The following is a 21383-nucleotide window of genomic DNA, read 5'->3' on the forward strand; positions in this document are numbered from 1 at the left end:
TCAGCAACAACCTGTTTCATAAGTTCAAGACAGTCTATTCAAGTTTCTGTCGTTTTGCTTTGGGTGGGACAAGCTGTCTCAGCTGGCGATCAAGAAGATCACACAAATGTTCAATGGGGTTCATGTCTGGAGAACGCGCTGGCCAAAGCAATACGTTCACGTTCACGTTGTGCAGGTATTCTCGAACAGTTCTGGCGGCGTTAGGCCCTGCGTTGTGCTACAAAACGACTCCTCTTGTCTGCTGTAGAATACAAGGTCCCACAAAAGGTCTCAACACTTCATCCCTGCATCGCTGGGCATTCTGATTTTTTCGGATGATAACCAGTCTTATTGTTTGCTGGAGACAAATTCCGCCCATACCATAACTCCCCCTCATTCGAACGGATGAATTTTATGAACGCAGTTTGGCGCCAGTTGCTCTCCTCGAAAAACACGAACTCTGCCATCGTTTCTGAACCGACTGAACCGACTTTCATCGGTTCGGCCTGGGTTTGGCCTGTTTGCTGTTAGCAGTTTGCTGATGGTGGCCTGGCTGCAGTTGAAGGTTCTTGCCTGCTGATGTTGTGAAGCCCCCATATTGGTCATACTGATAGCCAGTGCGCTTGCATAAGTCTTGGCATAGTCATAGTGGGTTTTTTTGTTTGTTCTTTTCTTGGTTACTGCATGCTTGCTCTGTCCAAAATCACTATTTGCAATCATGCACGTGCATTTGGACTTATGACCCACAATTACGTTTTTCACGTTTTGAAACTACACGATTCGCTCGACGTTACCGGACAGATGCGTTGTTATCGAGAACTGTTATGTTGCGTTTTGGCGAATAATTTCTGCTTGAGTTCATACCTGTACCCGGTTTGGTTTTTAATACAAATAGTTGAATGTGATAACTTTCCTTTGCCCGGTAGTTTTGTATTCCATAACCACCTTGCTACAGACTATCGTATTCCTTTTTTCTCATTTCGTTTATATTTGTATAATGTTTTTCGCCTTCCTGGTTAAAGTTTTCAGTGTCAGGGGCTCAAGAAATTGATATTCCTTTCTGAAACAATCAAAATTGTGTGGGCTATATTTACAAGAAACATTATAGTTGCAAAAGTGATGAAAGCGGAAACCATATAATCTTCAGCCATAGAGATACAGACACCACGGGCAATGCTTTACTGCATTCGTCATCACTCGCCACTTTCCGTAACCTCCAAGAAGACTCGTCCCCCTATCGATGCTTGTTATGTGCGAAAATACGACAAACCAATCAGAACCCGCGTAAATGACGGCGGTGCTTGGGTAAATATAATCCCGAGTACTTAAATCGTTTATGGACATATGTCATAGTTTAAAAAATCATGAAAACTATATATCGTCATATTGAAAGTACAAAGAACCTAGCCCTAGCTAACAGGATTTTGCTGCCTATTTAACAAATATTTCCAAAAGGTTTGGTGGATAATATCAAACTTACTTTATAATTTATTACTTCTTATTAAAGACTTAACTTTTCATTGAGCTTTAATGGCTTGCTCAGAGAAAGCTCTAGTCCTATCAATTTGGGGTTAACGATTAGCCCTAAATGGTCATATGCCTAATTTTACCATTATAAAACCGTTTTTTATACTTTAATACCCTAATGACGAGAATATAGATATAATACGCCTAGCCTCAACCGAAGTTTAAGTAAACTGCTTGCCATATTATTTACCATTTCCTCTGTGATGAAAAGAACGTCATCAAACTTTTCTTTTAAATATATTTCGGTTTCATTTATAAATATCTGATGGGCCGAGGGTAATAGTATAGACTTAATAACATGCACAGTTGAGGATTAATTTAGAGTATAGACTTAATAACATGGATAGTTGAGGGTTAAATTTACTTCACAGGATGAATTTCTGTAATGACTTCATATATTCTAGCCACTGCATATCACACATTTCCAAATTGAATTTTTCAATAACCCCGGGAACCTGCTGAATGTAATGAATACTTCAGTATTTTGCCTCCTTTCGACCCTTTATTGTTACTTGTTACAATATGCTTATTTGCTCTTCACAGAAACAATATGAATTATATCTTTTCAGCAGGAACTCGTCATATGAGCAATGGCTGATGAAATAGCCATTGTTGGCATTGGGTGCCGGTTTCCTGGCGCCACCTGCCTGGAGGAATATTGGGATATGCTTGCAAAGGGAGAGAACCATGTGGTTGACATCCCCCCTGAGAGATGGAACAAGGATGCCTTCTATGACTCTGATATCAATGCTGTAGGGAAGAGCTATTCTATGAAAGCAGGGCTATTAAAGAAGTGAGTACAGACATATTATATGTCAGTCAACCCCAAACAAAACGCTTGCATAAATTACTTAGAGAGACTTTTATTAATTCAATACAAAGTAATGCCCAGGTTAGGTTTTGCATGAGTTTGTACTTAACATAAGCATAGTGTCCCGTACGAATATACAAATAATATAGAACTGATATAATCCTTCAGCTTTGATCACTTCGACAACAAACTTTTTAAAATCAACGAAGCCGAGGCTGCCCAGATGGACCCCCAGCAGCGCCAGGTGTTGGAGTGCACGCACATGGCGCTGGAGGACGCCGGCATCACCAGGCAACAAATAGCAGGACAGGACGTGGGAGTCTTCATAGGTTCGTTTATACCAGTTCGGATTTTGGTCGTGTGTTGTTTTGTACTCATAGCAGTATTCAATATATATGTACCGTTATAGTCGAATTAGGGAACGATAAGCCTGTAGGTGAAGGCATGAATTTGATTTGATAAACCAATAACCACCACTCAACAACAATGTCAAGTATTAAGATTATAATGACGTTGTCATTCATTAATTTTAAAAGTCATTCGAAACCGTCATCTTTGTGGTAGTGAAATTCTTATATCTTCCTTGTATTGCATAAAGATACATCTATAAAGACACGCGCAGGCCCAAAATAAGGAGATGTATTAAACGTATTTAAGTGTACATAGGTCGCTTAAGCTTAAACGTAGATGAAGGAAATTCGATACAGGGCGGGGCGGGGCGGAGGCGTTCAGGTCAATACCTTGCTGCCGTCACTGTTCGACACCGTCTTGGAAGGGATTACACAAATCGTGAGATTGTTGCTTGGGGAATTCTTCTGAGTATCGGAGGACGATGGTGACGTTTACGGACGCGTCGATCAAGTTCGTCCGAAAGATGCTCGGTCGGGTTCAGATCCGGCTATTTGGAAGGCCATTGAAGTTTATTGACGTTTGCATTGGTGAGATAGACACCTGAACATTACACAAGCTGTGGGGTCGAGCGTTGTTGTCTTGAAAGTGGTTAAAAAGTGGGAGGAGGTGAAGTCGCAGGATTTGGTCGATTTGCTGTTAGATTGCCACAACAGCTCTGATCTACCCATGTAGGGTATGGCTCCCCACACCATGACGCTACCAAATCTGTTCACATGTCGAACGCAGTTCGGCGCAAAATGTTCGCGTCGGTGCGATAGACACGTTGGCTCCCATTCCGTCGTTGCAGGAGGGAACGCGATTCATCGCTGAACCAAACGTTCGACACTTCCCCAGGTTCCATGCCTGTATCATGTTGCATCCTAGGTCACGTTGTTGTAGGTGTAGTCGTGTCAGGACAGGTCCAACTTTTGGTCGATATGTTCGAATGCCTACTTCTCTCAGACGATTTCTTGTGGTTTAGTCGCAAATTCTTCAAAGACCAGGCACCTGTCTTGCTATCCATTGCTGTAGCAAATCGGTGACGTAGGTGAAACACACGGATAAATCGGCCCTGAAAAGAGTGGTCACTCGTGGTCTTCCACTTCCGGGACGATCTTTGGTCGAATTGAAGCGTGTATATCGATGCCATAATCGAGATATGGTGCTGTGGTGGACGTTGAAGTGTCTTGCAACGGCAGACTGTGACTCCCCTGCTTCGAAACGTCCAATAGCGATGTGTTGGTCAGTGGCATTCAATCTTGGTACTTTGTAACTGCGTTCACGACGTAAATTTCCTAAGGATATGATAATTTTGGTTTGGCCTTTTATAGTCTCTACTCATGTTTCCGACACATTGCAAGTGCATTACGTGGAATGCGTTTCCTGCATGCACTTTTCATGTTACGTTTTCATATTTTAAGACAACGTGTACAAACTCATTTTAGGATGCGTTTGCGCGCAATGCACAACAGCAACGACATGATTAACGAGATTCAAACATAGGAATTGTCTAAATGACGATTGCTGTAAAATATATATATACCATTAAAACAGTAGTGGATATTGGATTTACAAGATTGATAAATTGCAAATGATGAAGCGAAGGAGGAAACAGATGATGAAGAGAAATTAAGGGAAAATGTGACAATTTATTCCATTCCTTTGGAAATGTTTCATCTGTATGGATATATATTACTTTTTATCATATGCATTGACATTGGCTAATGGTATGCTCGCAAAATGGAATATCACCTACTTTTTTAATGGTATAGAAATGAACCGCTGAAAAGGCCCGTGCGTTTCTCTATTTTGAAGGGTGTATAATCATATATATATAAACATATTTAAGGTTCCATGGCGGTGGATTATCAGGATTATATCTCTACCAAATCACAAGACGTCACCAACCACACTGTGACAGGCCAGGCCAGGGCTATAATATCCAACAGGGTGTCCTACGTGTTCAACCTAACAGGACCTTCCATGACCATAGACACAGCGTGTTCCTCATCACTCGTGGCATTACACCAGGCAGGACTTTCACTAAGAGCAGGTGGGTAAAGATTCACATGACGAGCATTTAGAGTAGATGGGAATACCAGATAATTAAAGCTGATCAGAGGAGGCGGGTAAAGCATAACATCACGGGTACTCAGTGCAGCTTGGTACAGAATATACCAAGCTGCACTGTCAGAGCAGGTTACGAACTTTTACTTTTCACTATAGTTTCCCTTCAGTTCAATACACTTTACCCATTTGTGCTGCAAGCTGGTAATACCCTGGAAATAGAAGTCTTTTGACTGGTCCCAAAACCAAGCTTCTGTTGTAGCCTTGAGTTCATCCGGAAAGCGGAAGGTCGCGGGTTCGATCCCCGACCGCGTCATACCAAAAGACGTTAAAATATGGTACTTATTGGTCCCTGCCTGGCGCTCGGCATTAATGGGTACAACCAGGACTGGTCAGCTCGGAGTCAGTATAATGTGTCTGAGGGGTATTCATGCTTCACTGCGGCATGGTATCTCAATGGGCTAGCACTATAAAACCAGCTTAAGTCTGGGCTAGTGCAAGCAGCCGCACATACACATTCACACGCATGCATGTCGTCATATGAGCGAAATATTCTTAAGCTCGACGTTAAACCCACTTTCACGTCACCCCACCTTGAGTTCATCATTGGCAAATCGTCTTCCACGCAAGTGAGGCTTCAAATTTCGAAAAAAAGTTATAATCACTAGGTGTCAGACAAGGACTGTACTCGTGGATTCTGCCCTCTAGTGTGAGGACATGAACTATAGCTCTGTATTCAGAATTGTCCATGATATCAGTAGGGTATCTCTCTTCCAGTTATCACAATATTACTGTTTGTTGCAAGGTGTTGGAACGTTTACAGGTATCTCATGAATAATCAATGTATGCAATGCTACTAGCAGCATAGCTGTTTTACAACTTTAAGTAGAGAGTTCTCAAAACGTTTTGACCTCTCCTCGTCTATGCCATTGCACGAACCACCACTCGACGATACGAGAGAAGGCAGTCGAACTATTTCAGTTATTCAAAAATAACAAATCGGAGACTTAGGTGACTATATATCTCCACATGAGATATCCAGTCTCCCAAAGATCACATATGTGAGGGAAAGAATCATTCAACATGTAAGGAGCTGTTTTCATTTATCCTCCTTTACATTTCAGGGTCTCGATATTAGAAACGCTGACCACTGTTCATCACTAGTCCCACACCCTATGTTGCCTGACAAGTGCATATGTCTGAACCTTTGTCTATATTAACAACTTTCAGGTGATTGTTCTATGGCAATTTGTGGAGGGGTGAACCTGACAATTCACCCAGGATATTTTGTCAAGTTAAGCAAAGCTCAGATGTTGTCTCCCACTGGACAGTGCCACTCCTTCTCAGCAAATGCAGATGGTTACACCAGAGGGGAGGGATGTGGAATTATCATCGTCAAACTCTTAAGTCAGGTATGACACTTGTCTAAGCATTCCCGATTAATAACCTACATGTGGCTGTAACTGATCTGTTTGACATAACCATGAAACTACCATATCAATCCTCAATCCTCAAAGTAAAGCAGAAACAATTATCCCGTTAATTATAAATTTCAGGCTTTGCATGATGGTGACAATATTTGGGGAACTATTGTCACGGGGTTGAATCAAGATGGCCGCCAGGTTACGCCCATCACAGCACCATCCGGGAAACAACAGCAGGAACTGCTGAATGACATGTACACACGGCACGGGATCGACCCGACTGAAGTAGACTATATTGAAGCTCATGGTACGTATACCATAAAGAAAGGCGGTTCGTATGTCTCAGCCTAATTTGAGAAGTAGTAAGATTTGTTAGTCTATTCCCGAGGTATGGGGCCCTAGTGAATACCAAGGTTATAATTTGCCTTCAGTTATTTACGAGTTCGAATGGCAGGATCACTGCTTGGTACTTTCATTTCCCTGTATCCGTATTCGTAGATGATGCCAGTCACTTGATCATCTAATAAGGACTCGACTATTTACAGACCACTATTGCTAGAATATTGATGACGACGGCAGTGGAGTCTTATCGGTTTCTCAGCAATTAATCAGGTTTCAGTTTTCCGTAAATTTACCAAACAAAACGTTAAGGAAACTGAGTAGAATCTTAAGTTTCCCCTATTCTTTCAATTAGGTTTCTGTTCTCCTGAAATTAATTCCTTTTTTTGTGACAATATCTATATATATGGAGTTAAATTTATTTCTTCCATAATCGTTTCATTAGAGGGGGTTAAACTGTTAGATTACATTCATTTAACAGTGGACAAAAAAACCACCTAAACAATTGGAGCAAATTAAGAAACAGCAGAATTTGTTTAGAGAATCCTGGCCAGATTTGTCCTCAGGGTCGTCAAAGAGAAAAGAAAATACTATTATGCATACTGGACATCTCACAAAAATATTGCATGCTTCGCAGCAGTGACCCAAAATATACCTTGTGTTCCAAAACAAAGAAAAGTTATTTCTTAAATAGTACTTTCCTCCTTCATTGTGGAATTCCTAATGAACTATCAGAAAGGCTCCAATGGTTTGATCATTTTTCATTTCTTATTCAGTATTGAGATATCAGCACGTATAAACAAACATAACTGACATATTTGTTCTTGCATTAGCTTAAAGTGGCTTATGTATATGTTTTTATGACACATCTGATGTCGAAAGTTGTCAACTCAAAACATTGTCACTTCAGGTACTGGAACCAAAAGAGGTGATCCAGTAGAAGCTTCAGCTCTGGGAACCTTCTTTGAGAAGTATCCACGCCAGCGCCACATCGGGTCAGTGAAGACCAACATCGGCCATCTAGAAGCAGCTGCAGGTGTTGCCGGACTCATCAAGGTCCTGTTGATGATGAAACACGACACCATTGTGCCGTCCTTACACTTTGACAAGCCCAATGAAGAAATAGACTTTGACAGATTTCAGTTTGTAGTACCAACAAAAAATTCTGACTGGAAACGTCATAAAAAGATTGCATGTGTCAACTCATTTGGCTTTGGTGGTAGCAACAGCCATGCTGTGTTAACATCTTTTACAATGGAAACACCAGTTATAAGTGACATTGCCCTACCAGTTTGTTTTTCAGGCTCCACTGAGAAAACGTTAAACACATCAATAGCAAAATTCATTGAAAGTGGTAACAGTTCTCCTTTCAGTGCTGTTGCTTACACTTCATGTATAGCCAGAGAACATTTTCCGTTAAGAAAAGCTTTCTTTGCAAACAATCATGCTAATCTGAAATCTCAAATACAAGAAGAGTTACAAAAGAGAAACCAGCCATCTTATTCGGAAAAAGAAAACATTGTATTTGTTTTTTGTGGCATGGGGACAGCCTGGGAAGGAATGTGCAATGATCTCATCTCCAACAATGATCAGTTTAAGGAAAGCATTTTGGAAATTGACAAATCCCTCTCCAGGTTTGTTCAGTGGTCCCTGATGAAGCGGCTCCTTGAATGTGATGATGTGAACGATCCGCTGTTCGGTCCAATAGCCATTTTTGCTTGTCAGGTGTCTCTCGCTCACCTGTGGGGAACCTGGGGGGTGAAGCCTGCAGCTGTTGTAGGTCAGTCAGTTGGGGAGGTGGCTGCAGCACATGTTGCAGGAATCCTGTCCTTGGATGAAGCTGTGAGGGTCATCTACCACAGGACTCGGATCCTGGCTGAAGCCACGGGCGGAAAGATGATGCTTGTCCGGAATGTTGAGACAGAACAAGTAAAGACAGCCTGTAGGAAAATTCAGAGTAAGATAGATGTAGCTCTTTATTACAGCCCGATCTCCTGCACTGTCAGTGGGGATGAGAGGTCTGTTCAGTTAGTCAAAGAGGATTTGAAGCATTCTTCAGATAGTAATGCACTGTTTCATGAGCTCCCTGTTACAAGTGCGTTCCACAGTCACTTTATGGACTCAGCAAGAGTTCAGGTTGATGAAATCTTATCCGATATCAAGACATCTGAGATGACAAGCAGATTTGTCTCGACAGTTGATCCTGATATGGATGAAAGTACAGTTATGTCAAAGATCTATTGGGGCCTAAATGTAAGAAGTCCTGTTAGATTTTGTGATGCAATCAAAAGCGCCGCACAAACATCCAAAATGAACATTTTTGTTGAAATAGGCCCACGGACTGTACTAAAGTCACATCTACGGGACATTTTCAGAGATTCTACCCCCTCTGTCACATCCATTCCTTCTCTTCACCCCAAAGCGAGTTACGGTGACATTCTGCAGTCACTCATCTTGTTGTATGACTATGGAGTTAACGTCAAATGGGACACTTTCTTTCCTGATAAGATGCAAATAACAAGCTATCCATCTTATGTCTTCAATACTAAGCCCCTGTTAGTGGTGTCTGAAAGTAAACAACAGATGCTCAAGGGTCAGAAGGAAACTGAAGGAGATCACTTGTTTATCAAAGGCAACACAGAGTCAGCAAGCTTAGTCATTGACCCTCAGAGATTCAAGAGTGTTTTTGAACACAAAGTGAAAGGAGCAATCATTTTACCAGGTGCCGTCCATGCTGAGGCAGCACTTGCTTTAGCCAGAATGATTGACATGTATCACCTATGTACAATCAGTGTTTCTGTGGCCTTCAGGAGCCCAGTCAATCTTAAATCTGGAAAAGTGACAAACCTGGATATAAAACAATCTCACAGTGAAGTTGACTCCAGCATTTTGAGTACATTTGTTTTGAAGAATGGAAAGACAGTCCACGCAGAAGCAATAATAAGGCAAACACCTGCGGATGAAACTCCAGAGAGAGTTGACCTTGGGCCAATCAAAGAAAGATGTAAACACTACTTAACTGGAGAGGAAGTGTATCAACATTTGGCAGCCAATGGTTTCAACTACGGTGAAATGATGTCCGTTATTTCAGGTAGCCAAACAGCTGGAAATGAAAGCCTCACTGTACTTGAAGTTGGATCTAAGCTCCAGAGAGAAGCACATCACACAATTCTTCACCCTGCAATACTAGATGGCATGCTACAGACGCCTGCAACTGTCACGCAAGTGATCAAAGATATGCTTCCATACTCTGTAGACCATGTGATAGTCAAGAGGAAGACAGACAGAAAGATGTTTGTGCATTTGAAAGTGTTACATGAAAGTGAATGGTATGTGTGCTATAGCCTGTCACTGCTGACAACCGAAGGGTATGTCATTGCACACGTTGGAAAATTTACATTGAAGGCCATGGGTATAGAGTCCTTTGATGTCAGGAGTGTTGCATACACAATTGAAGCAGAAGAAATGCATCCTGAGCATGACACTGACAGCATAACAAACCTTGTTATGTTTAGTGATGAGATGTCTTTGTCAAAGACCCCAAACTATCCATGGACAGTTCACCATATGTCCATTTTATATGGCGATAGCTATGTCCCAGACCTGTTCGAGTCATCTGGAATAGTAGTTATGTTTCAATCCAAGCCTCACTTTGTTCACAATGGAATGGAAATGGAGAAAGAATTGGAGGAGAAGATCATGCCTTTAAGATCTCTTATACTTAAAATGTCACAGCATGCCATCAAGACACCCTTGCTCATTGTCACAATGGCAACACCATTAGACTACCAAACCCCAGATAGAAAATCTCATGCACTTGCTTGCATTCACGAAAGTATTCGGGCATACATCAGATGTGTTAGGAGGGAATTCACAAGGCTAAATGTAAAATCACTGGATCTCAATGTTGGTAACATGGACCAATACGATGCAACTATCATAATGTCTGAAATCTCGCAAGTCTTGAATGTCAAAGGTCATGCTGAATTCGAAAGCCTTCATAGACGATTGTATGGACAGACGTTTCAAAAGGAACCCGACTCAACACCGCCATTTAGACTGGACAGGAAGATGGCCAGTCTGGACACTGTACTCTATTCAACTTCGTCCGAAGAAATATCACAGCCTTTCTTTACAATGTCAAGAAACATGCAAGAAAGGGGCAAAGATGACATTTTGCTTTCTGCACAGTGTGTAGCAGTTCACTCTAAATTCCTGTCTGAACAAGTTCTGTATCCTCTTGACAATGGAAGCTTCATGGGAACCAGCAAGGGAAATCCTGTAGTTACATTTGAATCAACTGGCGTTGCAAACGGAAATAGCAGAAGAAAGATGTACATTGCCTGCTATCCACAACAGGTGAGATATGAACACTATGTCCCAATGAAATTTGCACTGAATGTCAAACACTTAGGAGGTCATTTTGAGACAGGATTTATGCTGAAGCTGTACTGTCTATGGCGAGTGTGTGGTGAGTGCAGCATGAAAGATGTGGTTATACTCTACTCACACCAGACAAGGAAATATGCAGAAGCGATGGAAATTATATTGTTGTCAAAACAAACCAGGACAGTTTCTTTACTGACTCCAGAAGAAATACCAAGCCACAAAGGACATCATGTTCTCATATCAACTACTCAAATTACAACAGAACTAGCACAACAGATTGCCCTTGCATGGGACTGCCTTGAACAGCTTATATCCTTAGAGAAGCTGATATCACTCAAAGTGATAAACTTGCTAAAGTCTGTAAAGCCAAGACTGAAAATAGCAATTGTCAGGACCCAAGAGTTCCTTGCCTTCTGTCAAATGGATGAACATATTCCAAAGCTATACACATGGATAAAGAAAAATAAACAGAATATCACAAAGATATGCATTTCATTCAGGGACTGCAACGACATTGCCTTGAAACACCACCATAGTGCTCCTATTAACATAGCAGAAGTCCTAGGAACATGGGAGTTCAACATGCAAGAGAACAGCAGCGTAACCACAACACAGTTAAAGGTCCCTGAGATTCTCTTGTTTGACAGGAAGGGAATCTACCTTGTTGTGGGTGGAATGACAGGACTAGGATGGGAATGTGTCTTGTATCTGGCATCCAAAGGGGCTGGGTGCATTACTATTATCAGCAGACGTAATCCAGATCCAAACAAACAAGATGAAATGAAGCATGTGTCCGAGATGTATGGATGCATTGTTACATCTCAGTCAGCTGATGTTCAAGATATCAAAGAAATAGGATCAGCTTTGAAGAAGCTCGGAACCCGTTTCCCTGCCTATACCCTGAAAGGAGTTTTCTTTGGAGCTGCTGTTCTGAAAGATGCACTTCTTCTGGAAATGACGAGAGACAAGTTCAAGACAGCGTCTTCTCCCAAGGTTGCTGGATCCTGGAACCTGCATATCCTGACAGAGCATCTCCCACTGGACTATTTTGTGCTGTTTTCATCAGTAACATCTCTCTTTGGAAATGCTGGACAGGCAAACTATGGTGCTGGAAATGGATTCATGGATGCCCTAGCCCATGTCAGGAGGCAAAATGGCAAGTGTGGTCAGGTTGTAAACTGGGGTCCTCTGAATATGGGCATGCTGCAAGAAAGACTTTTAAAACAAATGGAATCGTATGGATACTTTCTGATACACAAGAGAAGTGTACCTGACTGCCTCACACACATCCTCATGTTGAATAAGCCACAGATCATTATGTGCGGTCTCCAGTTGGTTAAATTTGGACAAAGCCTTCAAAGAGAGAACAATGTGGAACTGGAGTCTCGATTTAGATCGGTCTTGTATCCATTTAAGGCAGCAGTGTCTTCAGCAGTGTCTTCAGCTTCACCTAGTAATGTGGAAACATTTAACTTTGAAGAAATGAAGAAAATGTCAAAGGCAAATGTTCTAGCCAAACTTGTGAAGTACGTGAAGACTGTGGTTATTGATGTAGCTATGCTTGACGAATCATCTCTAGATGTGGAGCAAGGCACCAGAGATCAGGGAGTTGACTCAATGAATTTCATGCAAATTACTGGGAAAATCATGGATGACACACACGTTCAGCTATCATCAACAAAATTGAATGTCGAAAACGCATCGGTGACTCAAATCTCACAGTACATTTATGATGACTGGATGATCAAAGGGAATGGTGATGAGAAACATGAGCAGTCTCTTCCAGTCAAAGATTCATCAGAATCTGACTCAGTTCTTCTCCCAGGTGAACAGTTTGTTTTTGACAACTACATGAGAGATCCAAGCCATATATCACATTTATTGATTGTGGAAACGGAATTACCTGATGTTTCAGAGCCAACGTCTGTCAAGAAAATGTTCCAGGAAAACGTCAGACGACACCCAATCTGCAGGACAACTTTTCATGATGTGAATGGAGAAGCAAGAAAATCAACTCTGAGTGCCGAGGCTGATATTGACTACAGGATAGGTGATCTGACAAACCGTCCTGACGTAACACGCCTCACAGAGGAACGTTTTTATCTTGACCGACAAGGACCAATACGATTTGTCTTTGTGAAAGGAAATCCCCCACATCTCATCATTGTCTTTCACAGAATTGGCTTTGACTACCAGGGAATTGCAGTCTTCATAAACGACTTCGTTAATATAGGTCAAGCTTTCTCACAGGGACAGTCTCTGAGTGATGTACTAAGTGATCCAGATATGCCCATTGGTCCAGAAATAAGGACAATCCTTCAACCAAGATATCAACACATTAAGGAATTTTGGAAAAAAACGCTCGAAACAGTTCCATATGTTTCCTTTGCAGACAAGGCCGTCTCATCCAAACCACAAATGGACAGTATAAGTGGACAGAAAGTTGTATCAGCTGATCTGTTCCAGAAGTTGAAATCTTTCACTGACAAAGAAGGGTTGTCACAGTTCAAGTGCCTTGTAGGACTCGTTCAACTTCTTTGGTCAACCAGTGCAAATGGTCAGAAATTTGCCATGTCAACATACGTTGATCAAAGAATCTTCAGCCCAAAGTTAACAACATCTGTAGGAAGAGGTGTCAATTTTACACCACTGTCCTGTGAAGTAAGAGATGATGACAAATTGACAGTTGTTACATTTCTCAGAGAGAACAGTATCATGCTTGAAAAGTGCATAGAGAATGGAATATTTCCTTTTGGGGATCTAAAGCATTTCCTTCCAGAGGATCACTACAACAATGTAATGACGTCCTTTGTCACATTTGGGACTGATGAGATGAGGAACATGGGTAAAGGAAACGATATGCGTGGTGGCCTTGATGCCAATGTTCGGGTGAAAGCATTATTTGGCCCTAACACAGAACTGTACTTTGACATCCTCAACAGGAAAATGTCCAAGACAATAGGCATTGTCTTGTATGCCCGGAAAGATTGTTTCACAGAGAAACGCATCCATATGATCCTCAACGCATTTTTTGGCTTACTTGAGGACACTGTAGCGAATCCACAGATTACAGTCCGGACACTACAATCTAAACCATACATCACACAACTTCAAGACAAGAAAACACGTTTGTGACTGAGTACTTCAATCAATATGTGAAGTTGTAAGATATACCATGACTGCATTGTTAGTTCATTGTTTTCTCTCACAGCACTTATGCTGGCATTTACTTTGTGAAAGGATAGCGATGTTGCTTCAAATGCATGGGTATGTTTTACTACGATGCGGAAAGAGAGTGGAAAGAAAGTGTCAAACAGTCTCGAATGGGTAAGACACACCAAAGAAACCGGATAATGAATGAATGAATGAATGAATGTTCTTTATTTCCACCAATGGTACATACATACATACATACATACATACATACATACATACATACATACATACATACATACATACATACATACATACATACATACATACATACATACATACATACATACATACATACATACATACATACATACATACATACATACATACATACATACATGGTATCACAAGTATATTGACTTGGTGTACATTCATTAACGTAGAAACTCAGGTATGTTATGTCAACCAAGTCCAAGATAATAACTATATTTAACTGTGGATACTGCTCACATTTGCAATGGAGCTATACTTTGTATCTTGGTTTTAGTTAGTCAAATGTATACATTATGGTTTCAAATATGCAACGGGTAAATGGAAAAATTGCACTTCTTAGAAAATCCTTTTCAGTGTCTTGAATGTTACATTGGACATTGTTATTTGTTCATTGACTTGTCGTGTTGATGTATATACTTCTTTATGGAATTGATGGGGTTGTTTCTACACAAAGCATCATTCATGTATATGTACCCACGTATTTGTGTACAGTGTATTCCAGAACATTTGATTACGTAGATTACTTTAACAACAAGAATGTTCATATTTGATGATTTTCCTTTATATTGCTTCTTGCAAGTAGAAGGTAGCGAGAAGTGTTGTTGACTTTTTGACAGAAATTGTCAACATGTCTTTCATCATATGTACCTCTACGTATATTGTCAGTGTTACCCAGGACATTTGCTGACTGTAAATACAAGAAAGTTCTTATTTTATGATTATTTCATATTTGCATGTAGAAGGTGGTGTCTCAAATGTAAACATATACCTAACCTTCTCGTTAATGTTCGTGATATATATATATGTATATTAGATCTGAAGTTTAATGTGTCAGCAATATAAATCCAAAACGTCGTTTTGAAATTGATTTTATGTCAAGTGCTCACAAGTGGTATCACTAGCAGACGAAAGTCAGGAAGTATATTAACTTTGTGTGCATTCATTAAGGTAGAAACTCAGGTATGCTATGTCAACCAAGTCCACGATAACTATATTTAACTGTGGATACTGCTCACACTTGCAATGGAGCTATACTTTGTATCTTGGTTTTAGTTAGTCAAATATAAACATTATGGTTTCAAATATGCAACGGGTAAATGGAAAAATTGCACTTCTTAGAAAATCCTTTTCAGTGTCTTGAATGTTGCATTGGACATTGTTATTTGTTCATTGACTTGTCGTGTTGATGTATATATTTCTTTATGGAATTGATGGGGTTGTTTCTACACAAAGCATCAACTCATGTATACGTACCCACGTATTTATGTACAGTGTATTCCAGAACATTTGATTACGTAGATTACTTTAACAACAAGAATGTTCATATTTGATGATTTTCTTTTATATTGCTTCTTGCAAGTAGAAGGTAGCGAGAAGTGTTGTTGACTTTTTGACAGAAATTGTCAACATGTCCTACATCATATGTACCTCTACCTCTCGCAGACGGAAGTCAGGAAGTATATTAACTTTGTGTGCATTTATTAATGTAGAAGCTCAGGTATGATATGTCAACCAAGTCCAAGATAATAACTATATTTATCTGTGGATACTGCTCACACTTGCAATGGAACTATACTTTGTATCTTGGTTTTAGTTCGTCAAATATATACATTATGGTTTCAAACATGGTAAATGGCAAAATTGCACTTCTTAGAAAATCCCTTTCAGTGTCTTGAACATATCTCGAGATTAAACAATTTTCAATTATCAGTTATGTCCATATCATTTATCTTCTTTCCATCTATTTTTTATAGGTTAGAATTTGGATGAACGTGATTGTTTTATTCTAGATTCTCTGGCAGGATTTACCCTTCAGTCACTATGTCCAAAAAATGGAAGAAAGTCTTAACAAAATTGACAGAAGTTGTTATTTATTTCGCACAATAGAGGAATTGGTGGGAAAATATTTAACGATTTGAGTGACATATATTCAAAGCTAAAGGCTTGTTTGAAATCTGATTATAGAAGGTCAGATGTATTTAGCATATTCAGCGGTTGTATGTTGAGCCCAGTTCTATTTATTCTGTTTATAGATGAGTTAGTTGGGGTTTAAACAGAGTGCTACGAGGGGTATATATGTTCTTGAAACTATTGTTACTTTCATTTACAGATGATCTTTCTTTGATAGGTCTTTTCTGTGATTGGTTTCCAAAGAAAAATAGATGTTTCAGTCTATGGTTTGAAATGGGGATTAAAGAATAATGAAATGGCTGAGACTGAACTGAAAACTGTGGCTTGTTATAGATATATAGGCATTATCTTTTCTTCATGGTTAATGGGGCTCAAACTGTATGAAACTATGACTGTACAAGCCAAAGAGACTAGACAGGTGCAGATTTATTACTTATTACTCCAGCAGCGTTATATTTTGTGAGTTTTGCAAAAGCTATATGAGCGTGTATTATTAGTCAATTATATTTATTATAGTCAGAGTCGATTGTGACCATATCTTTAGCAGATATTTGTTTCAGCAGTATTACAGCTGTACGATGTCGTAAACAAATCAGGTCTGAACCAGACAATCCAGTGATCGTCACCATGCGATACGATGACAGAACATGTTTTCATGAATCACTATGAAATAGTTATGATACCAGGTGTCCGTGTAAAGGTGAGCATATCCTGCCCCACCAGTGGCACCCGTAATAAAGTAGTCTAGTCATTTCCTTCAAAGGATTTATTGACTGCAGATTGCATCTCGTAAGTACAGTATTAACGGTTTAAAGCATAAGATGATTCCAAAAGATGTTTGCATAACTTGTGATACACGTTCTGTTGATTATGACTTTCATAAGTGTAAAGCTTTTCTTTCCACTTATATTGTTATATACATCTGTAGCGCTAAGAACCTGAAGTGGTGGGTGGACAGGGCCTACTATCAACACTCGAAAATTGAAAACTACCCATTTATGTTTAGGTGTCAGCAGAAATGTTGTCCAGGTGTCAGCAGAAATGTTGTCCATCTCAGCACACTTTACATAAATTCAATAAAGTGAGGAGGATGACTTGAAAAATAAATAGCCTGGGCGGATTTTATATGGCACTTGGCTTAGTTGATATTCCATTTCTGCACCGTCTAGCAGTGCAGAATATTTTATTACTATTTTATGATTGTATTGTGCCTCTTTCTTATATATGTATGTGTTAATAAAATGCAGTGAACATTAAAAATATCTTTATATATGGACTCTTCAAAACCATTGAAGTAGCGAATCTCTGTGATGACGCAATGCACATCGCGAGCACCTGTCACTTTTGAGTTCTATTGTTACAAAATATATGTCATTACTATTGTTACGCCTTATGGAAACTGTTCAAAGGATCATGAAGGGCAGTTATTCTCTGGCGTTGATGTCATGTATATTTATAAGAGCTGGGTGTAATGAGATAACGTAGACATGAGGTTAAACATGTCATGTTTGAGAACAACCGACCTTTCGCTGAATGTAAAGACGCTCTATCCACTACATCACAGATAAGAAAGTGTTAACCTGATTTAATATGTATGTACACCGACACCACAATTCCTTGACGACGTTCTCTATCTCCAGTTTCGTTTCACTTTTACATTCGTGCCTATGCAATGCGTTTCACATTTCAAACTGTGGTCAGTACTTTAAATAGAGTATGGGTGTAACATCACGGATATTACAATAAATGGATGAAGAAGTAACAGATGTTATATTTGGGATTACACTTTCTTAGGACAGTACAGATTCTAGTACTTTTGTTGGGTTGAGTCCCATCAGGGATTCGAACCCACGATCTCGAAGTCAGGCACCTAATCGTCAAATCTACCCAACAAAAGTACTAGAATCTGTACATTACAAGGAAAGTCTAATCCCAAATATAACATGTTACATTTGAGTAAGAGAGTGAGTGAGTGAGTTTAGTTTTACGCCGAACTCAGCAATATTAAAGCTATATGACGGCGGTCAGTAAATAATCGAGTCTGGACCAGACAATCCAGTGATCAACATCATGAGCATCGATTTCAAAACTGGGATACAATGTCATGTGGCAACCATGTCAGCTTGCCTGACCACCCGGTCCCGTTAGTCGCCTCCCTAGCTCTTTTGGCAAGCATGGGTTACTGAAAATCATTTCTAACCGGGATCTTCTCGGGTATGTTAAATTTGACCACATCCTAAATAGCATTGTGTGTTCATGGATGAACAACTTCATTGTTACAGTGAGAGCAAGTGATGATATCCAGATATCGTAATCCTTCCTTGCTGCTCGAACCTCTAAATGCCTCTCAAAGAAGTTTTTGTGTGACATTTACATCACAGAACACATCAAAGTCACTGAAATCAGACATAAATATTAACACAAAACACAAACAAATGCTTCTATCACCACGGACTACAGTCCCTGGGATGCAAACTTTTGCTTTAACCAACAGACTCTTGACTTTAGACTGTATCTAATACATCTAAATCTAAAGTTCATCTGTGTATGAGATGTATAGAGCTGAAAGGATAAATATTTGTTGAAAATACAAAGATGAACTCAAACGTTTGTATCCGGCGTTGTTGTCTAAGGTGACTTCTTTTTCTTCTGTGATTGGTAAATTTCATTCATTTGATCACATTTCTTTATCTCTTACTGTCACAAAGGTACATACGATGTTCATTAGCAACCTCTAGTGCACCACTACTCTTCAATATCCACAGAGACAGTTTATTTCAACACTTCAGACTCAAGGCCTCTGGTACGAATGCAGATAACAAATTAACATTTGCCACGCTGACCTACATTGACGAACGTTGACCTTTATGACCCAACACTACCGCTGTTACAGGTCATTGGCTCCCTCCCTCTGCAAGCCTTCTGCGTTCTGCTGTTTATTTTGTTGACAGTTACATAGACAGATTCTTTAATACAAATGCATAAAATCGGTGATGTACAATGTGATTAGGTTGTCTGACAAAACATCCTCTTGCACAGTTTGAGATCGATTGGGTCATTGGATGAAGAGATATTTACAAAAAAAAAACGGGTCCACATGCATTTCATGCCAAACTATAGGCAATATGAACGTCGCATTTCTACCACCAACATAAGTTCAGAGCAGCACATACAGATGAAGCTGACTAGTCACGCGACATTCCACGGGACTTGGACACAGGCTTAGTTATCTGTATCCCTGTTTAAGTTTGAGTCAATCTCAGGCATTTTTTCCGTCGAAAAAGTTAAACGATGTTAGCCAAGCGAAGCGACTGCAAGCCAAGAAACAGGATGCTACGGAGTAGTTGTGCAGAAGGGACAATACGAAGCGATGACAAGTAACATGCATCGAGACGTCGGTTACGGTTGAATGAGTGAGTTTAGCTTTACGCCGCTTTCAGCAATATTCCAGGGACACCTGAAATGGGCTTCACACATTGGACCCATGTGAGGAATCGAAGCCGGGTCTTCGGCGTGACGAGCGAACACTTTACCACGGGACAATCTTACCGTCCTAGGTTACGTTTTCAAAGAGTACGAGGGGGCAGACTAGAATGGCCTTGTGACGTCAATACGTAATGCAAAAAAAGTGTATTTTATCGCCTGATAAAGTACTGTCGGCGCTTTTAATCTTTCACAGAAATATCTTAGAAATAGGAATAACAATAATTTGCCTCCACATATTCAGCAACATTCGTGGTAGGGTCTCAAAAAATAGTTCGTCCTGCCCCCCTCTGAATTTGTTGGTGGTGATATGGATTTTCGGCCCTAGGGCTGATATGGCTTATATGCATTTTCGGTCCGGTTGGTCAAAATGGACTTATGCCGAGTGCCAGTTTTGTACATGTGCGTGTGTGTGTATTGTAATGGTCCATATTATTGATAGTTATATGATTGATGTTTTTAATGTTCACACATGGACCATTTTGGTGGGGGTATCATCAAGTTTGTACATAAAAATATTTACAAATAATGCATATTATATAATATGTCATTGAGACATGAGATCGGAATTAGGGACCGTTCACAATGTATGGCTACGGGTTGGTGGTAGGCGAGCGGATACACAGTGTAAAATCTGAGATTGGCTTTGTTTACATTTCAAACAAGTGGTCCTTTCCCAGCGCGGCATCTGGTATATTTCGTTCGATTTCACTGAAACACTTATTGGTGACAAAGATCATTTGTCAGTTTATTTTGAACTGTATGAGAAATTCAGGGATTCGTGTCAGGAAGATGGTGTTGAACTATATACAATTGATTTTATGGGCGAAATAGAGCCGACATACACGTGACGTGATTTTATAAACACTCTGTAAAATGGCTGAAAATTCATTTTGACGTTAATTGTGTTTGCAAGCGTATTTCCAGAACATTCTCAGCGATTCTCGGTTCATCGACAATGTTTCAGAACGAGCATTAGTGATTTGATCATGAATACAGCAACAAAACTACCGCTGATCACAATGATAGGTCTTTTTCTTTTAAATTCATTTTTCCCAGTAAAGTTTGACATTTGAATTAAGACACGCAAAACGCAGTGAGTGGTGATGTAGTAATGTGTCAAAACTGGCGAGATTTACGATACATGTAATTTTCAGTATACATGTATTTGAACTACAATGAGCGGATGATATAGAAAAACGAATTTCAAACAGAGTTCAAAAGTGCAAATTGCATTTATTTTCGTGATGTACATGGATATGGTATCGATATCAAAGTGAAGGTGGAAGAGGAGGGACATACTGTACGATTTAAGTAGGAATTTTAGTAACAAACGTAGAATGCCGGCACATTCGCCGATGGCAAGCTACATGTAGTGCACATTTTAGTTTTTGTGAAAAAAGATACCGTTGAAAAGGCGACCGACACAGGTTGAATGTTATACAATTTGGTTACGTGGTAACACATTTGGTACAATGTATACGTTTTTTCAAACTGCAACGTCATTACAGTGTAGAACTGATGACATAGCCAGCTGACGGCCAGGCAACAGCTGGATTAAAACAGTAGCCTGCGCATCGAGACACAAGAACCGCACCTATACCTGCACCACGTGAAATGGGTCAAATAAGGACTAA

At 40.0% G+C, this 21383-nt stretch overlaps 2 protein-coding genes and 1 long non-coding RNA gene across 3 annotated transcripts; 2 read left to right on the plus strand and 1 right to left on the minus strand.

Moving 5' to 3' along the window:
- The first annotated feature begins 2082 nt into the window (after positions 1 to 2082).
- LOC124265480 (putative uncharacterized protein encoded by LINC00614) lies at positions 2083 to 4768 on the plus strand. The gene is made up of 3 exons (XM_046700277.1): positions 2083 to 2299; positions 2486 to 2646; positions 4557 to 4768. The coding sequence occupies exons 1-3, from the start codon at positions 2097 to 2099 to the stop codon at positions 4766 to 4768; spliced, it is 576 nt and encodes a 191-aa protein (XP_046556233.1). The 5' UTR covers positions 2083 to 2096.
- A 159-nt stretch (positions 4769 to 4927) lies between these two features.
- LOC124265499 lies at positions 4928 to 5416 on the minus strand. Its single transcript, XR_006895469.1, has 2 exons — positions 5368 to 5416; positions 4928 to 5037 (listed from the first exon to the last, which is right to left on the minus strand). It is a non-coding gene; the product is annotated as an uncharacterized LOC124265499 (long non-coding RNA).
- Positions 5417 to 6054: 638 nt separating this feature from the next.
- On the plus strand, positions 6055 to 14061 carry LOC124265481 (hybrid PKS-NRPS synthetase pytA-like). The gene is made up of 3 exons (XM_046700278.1): positions 6055 to 6186; positions 6331 to 6505; positions 7448 to 14061. Exons 1-3 carry the CDS (start codon positions 6085 to 6087, stop codon positions 14059 to 14061), a joined length of 6891 nt encoding a protein of 2296 aa, XP_046556234.1. The 5' UTR covers positions 6055 to 6084.
- The last annotated feature ends 7322 nt before the right edge of the window (positions 14062 to 21383 follow it).

This window comes from Haliotis rubra, unplaced genomic scaffold (genome assembly GCF_003918875.1).
Source record: "Haliotis rubra isolate DU_JTF1 unplaced genomic scaffold, ASM391887v1 Scf98, whole genome shotgun sequence".
NCBI lineage: Eukaryota > Metazoa > Mollusca > Gastropoda > Lepetellida > Haliotidae > Haliotis > Haliotis rubra.

Bases quoted from the DNA above. Each gene is read 5' to 3' on its own strand.
- LOC124265480 (XM_046700277.1), top strand. From the start codon at position 2,097: ATGGCTGATGAAATAGCCATTGTTGGCATTGGGTGCCGGTTTCCTGGC. The intron at 2,300-2,485 runs GTGAGTACAGAC...ATAATCCTTCAG, and splicing joins AAAGCAGGGCTATTAAAGAA to CTTTGATCACTTCGACAACA. The intron at 2,647-4,556 runs GTTCGTTTATAC...AACATATTTAAG, and splicing joins GGACGTGGGAGTCTTCATAG to GTTCCATGGCGGTGGATTAT.
- LOC124265481 (XM_046700278.1), top strand. From the start codon at position 6,085: ATGTTGTCTCCCACTGGACAGTGCCACTCCTTCTCAGCAAATGCAGAT. The intron at 6,187-6,330 runs GTATGACACTTG...TATAAATTTCAG, and splicing joins TCGTCAAACTCTTAAGTCAG to GCTTTGCATGATGGTGACAA. The intron at 6,506-7,447 runs GTACGTATACCA...TTGTCACTTCAG, and splicing joins AGACTATATTGAAGCTCATG to GTACTGGAACCAAAAGAGGT.